The 14,109-nt window shown below is 43.1% G+C and overlaps 1 protein-coding gene across 3 annotated transcripts in view; it reads right to left on the bottom strand.

The window, feature by feature from the left end:
- abcc8 (ATP-binding cassette, sub-family C (CFTR/MRP), member 8) overlaps positions 1-14,057 on the bottom strand; it is a 48,714-nt gene extending 34,657 nt beyond the window's left edge. The window contains exons 1-6 of one of the 3 annotated variants that reach the window (XM_034589171.1): positions 13,687-14,057; positions 9,881-10,043; positions 7,208-7,349; positions 5,903-6,024; positions 3,038-3,204; positions 1,407-1,649 (exon numbers count right to left, since the gene is read on the bottom strand). In XM_034589171.1, the coding sequence (XP_034445062.1) occupies positions 1,407-1,649; positions 3,038-3,204; positions 5,903-6,024; positions 7,208-7,349; positions 9,881-10,043; positions 13,687-13,707 (858 nt within the window). In that variant the 5' untranslated portion in view covers positions 13,708-14,057. Of the gene's footprint in view, positions 1-1,406; positions 1,650-3,037; positions 3,205-5,902; positions 6,025-7,207; positions 7,350-9,880; positions 10,234-13,686 lie in introns of all 3 variants that reach the window. The other 2 variants (XM_034589173.1, XM_034589172.1) reach the window with 2 other exon arrangements.
- Positions 14,058-14,109: the final 52 nt, after the last annotated feature.

Genomic DNA, 14,109 nt, shown 5'->3' with positions numbered 1-14,109 from the left:
CAGTCTCTGAACCATGTTCATTATTGTGATCCGTCACAGAGGTTGTGTTTGTTAAATTGTCGGCTGGATTATGCAAAAATGGTAAATGTTCTGTATTTATATAGAAGATTCTCTAGTGTTGATGACCACTCAAAGAACTTTACAGTACAGTTTTGCCATACACCCATTCACACACACATTCACACACACATTCACACAGTGAATCCATGGGCGGCACTTTTGAGCGGCCATTCAGAATTCAGTATCTTGCCTCTTATCAGAGTTATGTGCCTTTCTAGTTACCTCCGGCTGTTTGTCTGTTAGCAAGATTACGCAAAAAACTATACAGACAGGTTTACCACTAACATTGGTGGAAGGATGTTGTGTCATTCAGGAGAGAACCTGATACATTTCCATTGTGAATCTGGATCTGGGGGCAGATCAATGAAATATGACAATAATTTCTGGATCTTGATTAAGAACAATAATCAGACATGTTTAGGGGACTGATCTTCATGAGTGTGTGCAAAAAGAACTCGGATCTATTGAATTGAAATGGTTTCAAAAGGAAACTGTCTTGGTGGAATATTACACTCTTACTGAATGCAATTCTATTTCTGTATGTACTACGAGAGAGCCTGAGCTTGTTTACATGTTTATATTATTACGAGCAGTGTGACATTTCAGTGTTTACACTGTATTTTGGCTCATCATCTCTGTGACGTCTGATACAGTTTAACGGTCCCAGTCCAGCCAGAGCCGAGTCTTCACAGGACAGAGGTCAACAGCTGTATAAAAAAAAGCAAGATGCACACTGAGCTCTGACTTAAAAACTTTAAACCTTACTTGTGTCTGTGATAAGTTTGAAGTTGATCCATTGATGATAATCATTACATTCAGAAAAAGACAGTAGTTTGTTATAAATAACATAAAGACCCTCAACGTGCATGTTGTCTGGTGTTTGTGGACAAAACGCTTCAATATTTTGCTTCTGACTGAGACTCAATGGAAAAAACATCTGGTTATCATTGCTCCATTTTTTGCAGATTTCCTCTGTTACTTTGCATTGCTATGTTCACCAGCGCCCGAAACATTCACGATTATTTATTCAGTGACGCAAAGCAGAAAGTGACGCTGCTGACTTTTTTCCCATGGAATTGCAGTGAAATGAGAATTTACACTTGAGGCTTTCCCACATGATCTGGAAGAAATCCACACATTTCTGTTATTACATGCAGGAGCCAACAAGCTTCTTTGCCAGTGCACGTGGTGGAAAGTAGCACAGCAACTTCATGTAATATTTACTCATAACACCTCACGTTGCTTCAATTAATGTTTCATGTGAGCTGTGATTTTTCTTTATGCATTTTTCTAGCACTAGACAGCGATCGCATATTTACTATTACCCGGTCAGGCAGTGCACTAACCTTCTGGTCTTCGAAGGCCGTGCGTAGCTTTATGTAGTTTGTGAGCGCTCTCATGGCGATGGGGAGTTTGCCGATGACCTTGAGGTCAATGGGTCGTCTATGGGCGGAGGTGATGAAAGTGTTCATCCACCAGTAGGTGGCTTTGGACAGCAGGTTAACGAAGGGCTGGAGGAATCGAACGCCCAAGTCCTGAAGGTCCTCGGGGGGCTTCACCTCTGTGGGGTCGGCAAAACACATGTAGCGCTGTGATGGGAAAGAAAAGTAGAGGAGGACAGGTTTGATTTTCCAATAAACCCACTGTGTCTTCTGCAGTGACCTGAAAACCAAGAGTGAATATAAAAGCTTGCGGCTGAGACATTTACTCATCCGTCACTACATGATGGAGTTATAGATTTTCTTTGTGCTGTATGCGAGAGCAGCAACATAATGGATACGAAAGCTGAACACACTTTAATTTGTGGGTTTAATTAAAACTGTTCAAAGCTAAACTGTCTGTTTAATTCACAGTAATTCCAGGTTGTCTGATATCACAATAGAAAACGCTGAGTCTTGGCAAAGCTTAACAATTCGGAATCTCTCTTCGTTCTTTTAAAACCATCGAAGTGGAGCTTTTACAATTAAAATAAAAAAATTATCTTTCAAATGTGTGTTTTATTGCTAGTTAATTAGTTTTATAGGACTGAACAATTGGAGTGATTAGTTGAATAAGAGATAAAATAATGATTTGTATAAAGAAAATATCTACAGGGCAATACAAGAACAGATGAGATCCTATAATTTTCTATGATAGTTCCTATAATAAAATGTACTGTTACATAAGAATCCCTTTGCTTTGCTGTTCACTCAGATCCACTAACAGATGTGTGCTCAGCTCAGAGGTAAACTGAGACAAAGCCACTCTGAGCTGTTCAATGGAAAAAGATGAAAAGACTGTTTGACTATGAAATGACGATGATAATTTTTTCGCAAGTGAAACACAACTGAAACACGTTAAGAGAGGAACAAAGAACAAGTTTTTTTTCTACTTTCAGACCCAATTTCTATAAAGTTGTCATTTGCCACATTTCAGTCTGTGTTTTGTGCGACACCTTAGAACCACCTATAAGCCAGACGGCAGCCAGAGGCTTTTAATTTGTCATAAAGCTGAAAGGACCTGCCCTTCACCTTCATGTAATAATCTGCTATTTTTACTTCTGACATTGGTTTGAATGGATTACTATGAAATTTCGTGCAGACGGTCATGTGCCATTCGTAACTTCTTATCTTACAGCATCATCAGATCAACATTTCACTTTGGTTCATAAGAAAATTCCTGCAAAAAAATAATTAAATATAATAAAGATAAGAATTCCCAAGAGCTTTATCTGTGCCTTATGTTAAGTGCTAATCTGCAGGAGTTAGCATGCTAACACAATATACCAAGATACTAAACATGTTAGCGCTCTAACATCGCTGGCTGCTGCATAGGTCATAAATCCTGCCTCCTCCATGTTAGCGGATGGGACATAGGGAAAACTAAAGCCTTCACAAATGTAACACACACACACACACACACACACACACACACACACACACACACACACACACACACACACACACACACACACACACACACACATAGACACACTCACCCTGCCCAGGATGACATTGATCTCCACAGATAGTAGTAGTCCATAAAGCAGCATCAGCAGACTGGTGATGCAGTAGCGCAGCTGCCTGGGGCCGATGCCATGCTCAGTGTATTTGGCAAACTTGATGGTCTTCATGATGAAGGCCAGCACCCAGTAGATCAGCAGGGCTGGGGGGGTAAGTAAGGGATCAGAGAGATGTATAGCAATTCACCGGACAAGCCTAAGTGAATTATATTAGAGCTGAATTTTAAATTTCATGGGTGTCACCAAAGTCCAACAACTATTCCTCTCTTACTGCCTCAACAAGGCAAAAAATAATTACTTTCTATGTCATGAGGGAAATGAAGGTTCCTATCTCCAAAATGCTGCTACATGATCGAACCAGATAAGATACGTCATAAGCGGCAAACTCCCACAACTTTATATGATTTGCAAACTTTCATGTCATGCCTCGCACACTGATTTTTTCTGATAAGTTAACAAGTGCGAATCCCAGGATACTGAAGACGAAAGGAGAAAATACAAATGAGAAATTAATGTTCTGGTCACATTCTAAGATAGAGATTTATATTATGTCTCTTTTATTTGGTTTATGCACATTTTTCATTTAATTCGATTACGTATTTCATTATTTTGTACAAATGAATGTGCACTGATATCATCTTATCATTCTTTCATATGAATGAACATGAGTGGCGATATAACAATATACTGTACGTATGTTTGTCTGAATCAAGCTTAGTGCAATATCCAATCATATTTCGTCACCACAGCCATCGGTCAGAGGTGAATCTTCTAGTATCTGCATCACCTTCAGTTAAACCTTCTCTTGTGTGAGAGTGAAGTGAATCGTTACAGACATATTAGATACGAGCTGTATCAGATCCTTCCTCTTTCACTTTCTCCTTTTCACCCTGTTCCTCTCTTCAGATGTCAACAACATGTGTGACATCATCATCAACATCAGCTGTCCAGGTCAAAACCTTTAACCAGTGAACAGCAGATAAATCAATTGTCTTCCCTCCACAAAGATTCACATTATGTCCTTCCTGCAGGTTGACTGGAGTGAATAATGATAAAAGATGAGTGTTGTTGGGGAATAATTACCCTGCAGGGAAACAAGGTCATTATCTCACATTCTGCTGCAGACTCATTTAAAGCGTTTACTTGTTCGTAATGATGAATATTTATAAAAGTGACAATGATATCAGCAGACAAAATGGCTTTTTTCATTTAGACGAATAATTCCATGCAACGATGAGCCCAGCATCGCTCAGTCACTTCTCCTCAGGAGGCCGCCTCTGACATGGAGACCTAAAGCCGAGAAGTGTGATGCCAGCGGCGAGTAAAGCGTTCAGAGCCGAACACAGAAGAGGCAATGATGTGTGAAGAGAGTAAAACTGTATGAACCTTCACAGAGCAGCAACAGGGTTTTCATTACAAGAGCAGACATGTGTGTCATGTGATAGATGCACGAAGGAGAATAGTGTGAACATTCATGCATTTCCCCATAAAAGGATGAGATGAGGATTCCACAGTGTTTGTTCTCCTGTATTTATTAAAGGGGACATTGTATGCCCATTTTACCACAAGTTGATATTGTCTAAAACAGCCCTCCACAGAGTGACCTGTTTTGAGTGCCTGTCCCTTTAAATGCTAGTGAGCCAGCTCCCCCTCCCCCTCTCCCCCCATGATTTTAAACGATATAAATTACATATTTTATATGATATAAATTATCAAATATGCATCCCATACTTTGTATTCCCCTTCTGTTGTCCTGGAGTTTTAATTTTCCCAATCACATAATTAAATGTCACCCTCTGCCCATCCACTACAAGCACACAAGCAGACAGACAGAGAGAGAAAGAGAGGGGTGGGGGGGGGGGGCTATGAAGACCATCATTTATCCCCGAACCCCGACATTCAACGGGTACAACAACAAGCGGAGAAAGCAGAATCGCGGGCTGACCTTATATATACAGTCTATGGGGCTGACCAGCGCGGAGAAATGCGCGTCCCGTGTGAACAGCCAGGCGGCTGCGTGCTTGAGAACGGCGCTGCGCGGCGCGGCGCTTCCGCGTCCGGTGTAAACCCGGCGTAACGAGTGTGGGGGGGCGGGGGGGGATGAGGTGGGGGGTGGGCCAAGGCCATGTAGGGAGACTTCCAGTGTATTGTGACGACACAGTACACAGGAAGCTCATTCCAGTCACTCAAGCATGACGTTTCTGACTTAGAGGAACCATAACAAAACGCGCAAGTGTTTTTTTCCCAGAGTTTTTGGGTTGGTAGACATGAGCCAGATACCCACATTAACGTGTAGAAGCACTAACAAAGTGGAATTTTCATGATATGTCCCCTTTAAAGAAAACCTATCTTGCATCATTGCCACTGGGATATTTTGTTATATTGTATAAACTCTCCCAGGCCAGAACGAAATGTAATGAATATAATTGCGAGCAAGAACTATTCCGAACCATTAACGCCAAGAATCGTGTAAATCTAATTTTGTTAATGAAAAGTGACAATTAATATTAACCCAGTGCCGTACAGTTACACAAATGACATTGCACTCAGTCCTTTTGCAACCCGAAGGTAATGAACCGTTCATCTGCAAATGGTTGCACTGGCCCTGGCGCTGTGAATTATAATTACATCATCCCAAAATGCTCGTTCAATTTGAATCCGTGGCTGTTGACAAAGGTCAGTTATCAGTTAGACTGTTTGGTTAATCCTGGATTTGCAAGCCCTGGTCATTATTCAGTGATGTTTTCATTTGACCTCATCAAACTGTGGGTGTTTACAGCAGAGCTGCACAAACAACAACACTGAAGGGACGAGATTCTGCTCAGTTAAAAACTACGGTACCTAATAGTAGTTTGGGAAAGTTGGAGGTCTCGATGTTGTGATAGTAGACAATCGAGGTGATGCCGGCCATGAAGGCCAGCCCTGCAGGCATGTACAGGTGGAGGTGGAGAGATTGGCTGAATCTGCAAATGAATGTCAGATAGAGGAGAAAAGGGATTAGAGCACAAAATGACACACATATATATCCAGGAGGCAACCAGGGACATCAGGGTGGGAAATGTTAAACTCACAAACCAACGTAGCTGCCCCTCGATAATCCAGAATATTCGGTTGGAGAACGTGTGATGCAACTCATCACTTTTGCCATATTTTCTCAGGTGCACACACACACACGTTAACGTAAATTTGACAGTTGTAAACAACCATCCAGGGATTTTCAGCACCGCGCTGAATTCAGTGTAAAGAGATCAGAGAAGTGGGGGAGCAGATGGAGAGCTCCTCCATTCACTTCAGTGGCAATCACACAAATGTGGTTACCCGCCTACAGTCTGCAGTAATGCTGATAAACAGTAATCCTGAGGGGATGCATGCATGGAGGCCACGGCAGAGAGAAACAGATAACAAGAAGATTTAGAGACGGAGAGGGCAGAGTTGGATTCTATCTGACTCGGTGCAAAAACTAAAATAAGAAACCCATTAGCACGTTAGAAATAAATGCAACATATTTTCACAAACACAGGATGGAAAACCTGGCACAGCTTTGTTTGTTTGTTTACTTGTGCTTACGTCAGAGTTTAATTGGAGCGCGTGCTAAATGGTTAGCGCTTGTGTGGCTGTGGACGCTTTTCGTGTCAAAATGAAGCTGCAGCTGACACAGATGCTAAGAACCTATAATTAACATCGGTGTCAGTGACTTTCGAAACCACAGAAACAGAAAATGACGTGTTGCTACATTTCTGATACGAAAAATTGATATGTCACATAAACACTTACTCAACTGCGCTCTACATAACAAACAAATGCTAACTTGAAGGTTAGACACATCCTAGACACAGCAAGGTTAGACACAGCAATTTGAAGGCGTACCTCAATTAAATTAATTAATCCAAATGAACAGTGTGAACCAGCGAGGGGCGACCACAACAATGAACCGTGGGGTGCACAGTACAAAACACAATTATCTCACTGTCGGTTTATTGTGAGTTCATTATAAATACACACACAATATGGTAAATGTTATAAAGAGAACTTTAATTGATAGAATTGTCAGCATTTTCAGAAGTTCAGGACATAAAAAAAGTCCCACATGCACCTGACCTGAAATTGAGATGAGGATAAAAAGTTATACGAGTTAATCTGACATACCCATCGGAGACGATGCCCTCTGCGATCTCACAGACGAGGACGAAGAGCAGGACGAAGGTGAGGAGCCAGCGCAGGTTGTGACCAGGAAAGTGAAGCCAGGTGCTGTGGTGGATGTGGACCTTCGAGCTCTGGCTGCCCCAGCCTGGAACAGGAGACAAGAAATTCTAATTTAGACTAACGACCAGAAACAGATGAAATCTCCTGCAGATATGCAGACGAGCCAAACAGAGGCTGGAACCACACAAGAATTTCTACGTGAGTCGCATGAAAAATTAAACCGTGCACAACCTTGACTTGATGCGCTGCTTTCTATTCCCCGTGCAGCCTTGAACATCCTGAGCTACAATACATGACAAGTAGTCTCATCCTCAGAGCAAGGCTGGATGATAGCAGCAGGAAAACTAAGAACACGAACCTGCTGGGTAAAAGGGCTTTGTGCCTGCTGCGTTGCCTCATGTTTGGCAGACAAAGCTATGAGAGTGGATCCAAGGCTGCTGGCCTGAGACCTTTCAATCAATTATTAAAGCTCTTTACAGGGGCCACAGCTTTTCCCCGTCTCAGGTCAGACAAGGAAATTACAATAATCTGGTCCTCTAAGTGCAATTTTTATCATTAATGTGAGACGCTGCTGTCGTGAAAACACATCTCTGCGTATCAAACTGTGATGATGACTCCTCTGCTGTTGGCACCGTAGCCGCCGGATAGTTCATTTCTCAGGGGTGTTGGCGAAAGCCAGCAAATCACAGACCCACTGCATGGATTCTTCCTCCTTCTCGTTTTCACATATGCAAACACACAAAGTCATCATCTGCTCAAGTACTATAAGACTAAAACCATCTGTTAAAATGTGTAAAACAAAACCTATAGTAACCGTTTTTTAAAATCATTACTATGTATATAGATTTATTTCTTTGGCTGCAGATGCAGATAATCATAAACACGATCAGACAAATCATAAATTCAGCAGAAGGCTGAATTTATGATTTAGCAGAAGGCTGAATTTCAGCAGAAGGCTGAATCAGCAGAAGGATGAATTTATGATTTTTATGAAATCTCTGATCGCTGGTTTACTGAAGACTGTTTCATAAGGGTGTGGTGCATGTATCCACAGTCCTCTCACTGCCCCGATGTGACAAGGTGCACTCACAAGTCTGGACTCCAAACAGCCAAAGAATCACATATCTGCAGGCCTGCAGTGTTAGATGCATAAATAGGAAGCTCACTTAACAGGATGTGTCTTTCACACCCCTGAGGTTTTTCTTTGGTGACAAAGTTGTTAGTGGAAGAAAAGCAGCTGAGTGAGAGGAATCACTGCAGTTCATGAGTTATCCTCTAACAATGGACGCTCGTGACATTTAGGGATGTGACTTCTGATTCTGAGACCGTCCATAGTCCATTGGTGCAGCTTGATTGATTCCTTGGTCGAGCAAAGAGCTCTTTAAAATTGTTTTATATTTTGTATATATCACACATTACACAAGTTTTCTTTCAACTGCATGTTTGGCCCAATAATTTGGCCCAATAATGATCGCGTGAAAACACCAACGGTAAAAGTTAGGATGTGAGGGCTGGTTCAATTAGCTCAAGATGGATAATAGGAGATTCTATTCACTCATTCAAGTCATCAAAGTTGGAACCAAATAAAAAACTGAGGTGTGGCTCAAAAATTGAGGTCTGAACCAAACTGTATATTTTAAAAATCATTACCCACTTTTTTGTGTTTTGTCGTCCCTCTTTCCCCTTGTTCATTAGCATACATTAGCGGAATTTGATTTTTAAGTGTTAATAATTACATTAAAATACATTTATGGATGCCAACATTGTTTTGAGAAGAATCTAAGACAAAACTAGATTTACAGATCACAGCCACGATCAGGCTCTAAACGACTGTTCTCAGGCGCCGCAATGTTGAAAGCTAATGATGTAATACAGTGACAGAAATAACTGTGGACGCTGAAAATGATCAGACTGTCTTTTTACAGAAGCCTCCAAATATAAACACAAAGAAATAGTGATGAATTAAGTCAAAGGACAAAAGTTCAATGTGAAACTAAGAAAAGGAGAAACGTGTGCGCTTGATGTAGAGAGTTTGAATATTCTTGAGACAACAGGAACGCAGAGGCAGCACATGGAGGGACGAAGTGCTTTCAGACAGATACATACACATGGTGCACAAAACAGACACACCACACTGACATGACAGAGCGCATGATGAAGCCAGAGCATGTGTGTGACCATGGCAGCGGCAGGTGCACAGCGACTCGTCTGTTACACGCTGATGATGACACTAATGGAATGGCCAGCAGCCAGGAAGGGGAGCAGAGGAGGTGTAACCTAATCCTGGCACGATGGCATCTGTTTGCCTCTGTACAGTAACAATTCATCACAAGAGTCACATTGGGCTGCAAAAATGCTTGCAGCTCAAAATAAATGTCTCCAAATGCCCTACCTCACTCAGGGAATGACGTGCAAATTTTTTTTTTTAATTAATATTTATTATTTGACATAAAATATTGTGTAATAGTTCATTCATCACATGCAGAAGTAAAAAAAGAAGCCGAGAATGGAACTTTCAAAGTCTTAGATCCTTGTTTTGACACCTTATCTGATGTGTGTCTGTTTGTGTGTGAGTTGTGAAGAGGTTAGGGATCTCACCCCCCAAGTGACACTCACCGATGAAGAGGATGGGAAAGGTGATGAAGAGGAGGAATACATGTGGCACCACGTTGAGCGCGTCCAGGAAACAGCCGTTGTTCAGGACCCCCCCATCCACGTTGTAGGCCACCGAGTTATTCTCGTTCCCACAAAATGCCAAGGACATGGTGGAACCGGGACTCTGCAGGGAACCGGCCGGAGCAAGAGGAGGAAGAAGAGGAGGAGGAGGAGGGAAGGAGGAGGGGGACCAGAGAGAGAGGAGAGACAGAGAGATTTAAACCAGAGGCTCTCAGAGCATTTCGTCTTTTCAAAGGGAAGACTGACGGCGTCTTCAGTAGATCCTGGTAATTCCCAAAGTGACCTCCTTCCTGCTGCCCTCACAAATCCAGCTTCCAAATATCGGATCCGGCAGAAGAGAGAAGAAGAGGGAGGGAGGGAGGGGGAGGGAAAAGAGGGTCAGAGGCAGTCACAGTCCAGCGCAGCAGCTTCCTCCCCTCTCTGGCTGTCTAAGCAGCTTTCTCAGCCATGCTGGTGAGAGACATCTGCATCCCTTCTGCCCACAGTCCTCAGACATCCTTTAAAACTGAAGCTTCACCTGCACACAGCTCTGCACAGCTTCACTGGAATGCAATCAAACACACATCTCCCACATACACACACACACTCAAACCGGCTCTACACTCAGAGCAGCGGCGGCATTCTGCGGTGCACCTGCTATTCCTGTCTCTTTGCAAATGAGAGCTCGAAGTCGACCTTGAAAGACGAGAGCAGAGGGGGGCACAGTGTGCAGGCAGGCTGGAGGACTGAGCGGCAGAGCCTCTGAAGGTAGGAGGGAGAGGTCGGGAGTGAAGAGTGACTGATGAAGAGAGAGAGAGAGAGAGAGAGAGAGAGAGAGAGAGAGAGAGAGAGAGAGAGAGAGAGGAAGAAAGAGAGAGTGAGAGAGAGAGAGAGAGAGAGAGAGAGAGAGAGAGAGAGAGAGAGAGAGAGAGAGAGAGAGGGAGGGGGGAGAGAGGGAGAGGTCGGGAGGGAAGAGTGACTGATGAAGAGAGAGAGAGAGGGAGAGAGAGAGAGAGAGAGAGAGAGAGAGAGAGAGAGAGAGAGAGAGAGAGAGAGGAAGAAGAGTGAGGGAGAGGGAGGGAGAGAGTGAGGGAGAGGGAGACGAAGGAGAGAGAGAGAGAGAGAGAGAGAGAGAGAGAGAGAATTTCTCTTTCAGGAATTGCATAACTCCCTGAAATATCCCTTTGTCACTTATTCTATCATAGTTTGTATTATAACTATACTAATTAATAAAGCAAGAAGGAGCGAATGCATGGAACGTGAATAACCAGGCTGCACACATGAAAAATAATGTTATGAAATATTAATGCATTCCTGGGACGGATGAATTGTGCAGGGAGGGATCAGGCTGCAGCCACAGGAAGCTGTCTCGTGCTCAGGGATCAGCAAAGACCCACACGGGAGCAGATTTTGATAATCCGTGTATCAACCAGGTCGGATTTTTAGCCTTTTCTTAGTCTTTAATATGATTTATGGTAAGTGTAATCCATGCCATGCTGACCTTCACGTCATAAGAGCCAGGAGATGAGTTTAAATGAGCAGTTTACATGAGTGTTGACACATCAAATTTTATTGGTACAGCCCATATTCCCAAATTACACTTTGTCTCATAAAGCAACCAAGACGACCTCTGTTCTTAAGCCTCAACAAGAGAGAGGAAAAAACTACCAAGCTGTCAGAGTTCTGTCTCGTACAATTTCTACTCCTTACAATTACTGTGGGGATTCTCTTGTACTCTAGACCTGGTAGTGAAGGTTAAAATGAAAACATAAAAATGTCACAGTTATAAACTGGAAGAAAAATCATTACAAACCCAAGGCACCACAGTCTCTTTATGAAACCACAATTAAATGACTAGATACAGAATTCTGTTTGGATCTGCACCAAATTGCATACACTCACATATATTTACATACCTGATTATCTCACAATCTTACAGAAAGAAAAAAATTCCTTGGATCCGCTTCCCTGATCCATAATTGCACCAATGTTTATTGGGTTCTTTCCTGACCCACACCACATCCTGACCAACAAGTTTGGTAGTAATCCATCCAAGAGTTTCAACAAAATCCTGCAGACTCACAGACACAAATAAACAAAGGAGCGAGCAGACCTGCAGCAGAACAGACACCAGTGGCTTTTCTCTGCAAAAAACATAACTGTGACAAGATTTGGCTCGTAGGGATGTTCAGAAGGTCAAATGGCATTTGGGGAAGCAATGAACTGTACGGGAAAGGGACACCATGCAGACTGGGTGCAGCTCAAAGTGAAGATATTCCTGCTGTCTATCATTTAACAACCGAGATGCAGAGGTCACAGCACATGCAGCCCTCTCACTTCCTGTCACACATCAACCATCTCATGGGGAGAGTGGAAATTGATTGATAGTTGGAAGCTGAACTGATATTTCAACAAGCAACTGAATTCTTTTAAAAATGTCTCAGCAGAACACAGACTAACCAGGAGTTATGTCAGGCGAGAGGTTCACAAACCACAGAAACCACACTTGCACTACGCACTGACTGTGTTGTTATTCTTTCCACCAGCTGCATGGGGATAACTGTCTGGGTTATAGTCCTGTGGTGCAAACCATCACTACTTTGTCAGATTACCACAAATACAGACAGATGTGTGAGTGTGTGTGTCTACTTGTTTTTGCTACCTCTTAAGGTCATTATCCATTACAAATGCTGACTCTGACAGGACCTAAGCCTGGTCTGAATGAGGCTAAAACTAATTTCCGAGGTCTTGGTTAATGTTAGTTGTGAGATGTGAATGGTTGTTGGGTTAAGGTTAAGGATGAGGTTTGGATAGACTGTCCAAATTGGATGGAAGTCAATGCAGAGTCCTGATAAGGATAGATGTTTGTACGAATGTGTGTTCCAGGTTATTAATCATATCGTGGGAGCCTAAATCTGTTACAGTCACATTATGGGGCCTTGTCTTTCCTATGTGAACACACAGGAAGTCCCCATGGGGTAAATTCTGGTTTAAGGTTAGGTTTGGGTTTGGGTTTAAGTTACCATACAGTTAAGGTTAGAGTAAGTCTCCAGGAAGACAATGGAAGTCAATGAAATGTCGTCTGAAGCCATGGAGACACGACTCTGTGTGTATTTATATCTTTGAGGACCATTTAGAGGGAGACTTGCCAGTGAGGGTCCTCTCCTCACTAGGCTAGAAGTGTGTGCGTGTGTGTGTGTGTGTGTGTGTGTGTGTGTGTGTGTGTGTGTGTGAGAAGCAGTGATGTTTTTTTGTCAGTGGGATCAAACTGAGGGTAAGAGGTGAATGATGATGATGAATGATATATTATTTTATTTTAGCATCTATGTGAATCTATTCTGCAGGCCTCCGTCTCACTAGTGGTTTGTTCATCTTACATCTTATGTAAAAAAAAAGAAGAAGCTTCTTTTACAAAAAGCTGTGAACACATAATGGAACAGCCCTCCCTCCCCACAGTGACACCAGCACATCCAATAATTCACACTCCATAACTCGCCTCTAGAAATGAGAATGAATCTGAGAATGATGCATGAGGCCATTACACAGGGACTCATTGAGCAAATATAACCTAATGTGACTTACAACAGCTTTACACAGACTGAATCTGCAGCCAGTGAATGCTCTGTGTATATGCACTGGTGCAAGTGAGCAGCGCAGCCCTAACGATTCAAAGTGAAAGTATGGATCGAGGTGAGGGAACAGGTGAGACGAGCAGCAGCAGCAGCAGCAGCCGCAGCAGCAGCAGCAGCAGCAGCAGCAGCACTTACCGGTTTATACCGTGAGATCATCGCGTTTCAGTCTCGGACTCGACAGATTCTGAGACTCAGTAATGTCACATCCGTCGCTTGGCTGATGAAACCACTGGAACCCGTCGTCCCTCGTGCGCTCGGGTCGCAGCCGACTCGTCTGTGCCCAACTTCAGTCTGACCATCAGAGCGCGAGGAGCTGTCCACGGTGCTGAACCCGGGTACAGAGGAGGAGGAGGAGGAGGAGGAGGAGGAAGGGAGGAGGTGGTGGACAAAAGAGAAGGAGGAATAAGGATGTTGATGTTCTAACGAGGCCTCCTCTGGTTTCCCACGTGAACCGTGGAGCGGCGGGTTTCAGCAGCGGACAGTAGTCACGTACATGCGATCAACCGAGACAGGCTGACCCAGCGGTTATATAACAGTAAAGTGGGATGATGCTCGAAG

This window comes from Hippoglossus hippoglossus, chromosome 6, assembly GCF_009819705.1.
Source record: "Hippoglossus hippoglossus isolate fHipHip1 chromosome 6, fHipHip1.pri, whole genome shotgun sequence".
In the NCBI taxonomy this organism is placed as follows: Eukaryota; Metazoa; Chordata; class Actinopteri; order Pleuronectiformes; family Pleuronectidae; genus Hippoglossus; species Hippoglossus hippoglossus.
The sequence above is the reverse complement of the archived record's forward strand: the minus strand, read 5'-3'. Positions and strand labels throughout refer to the sequence as shown.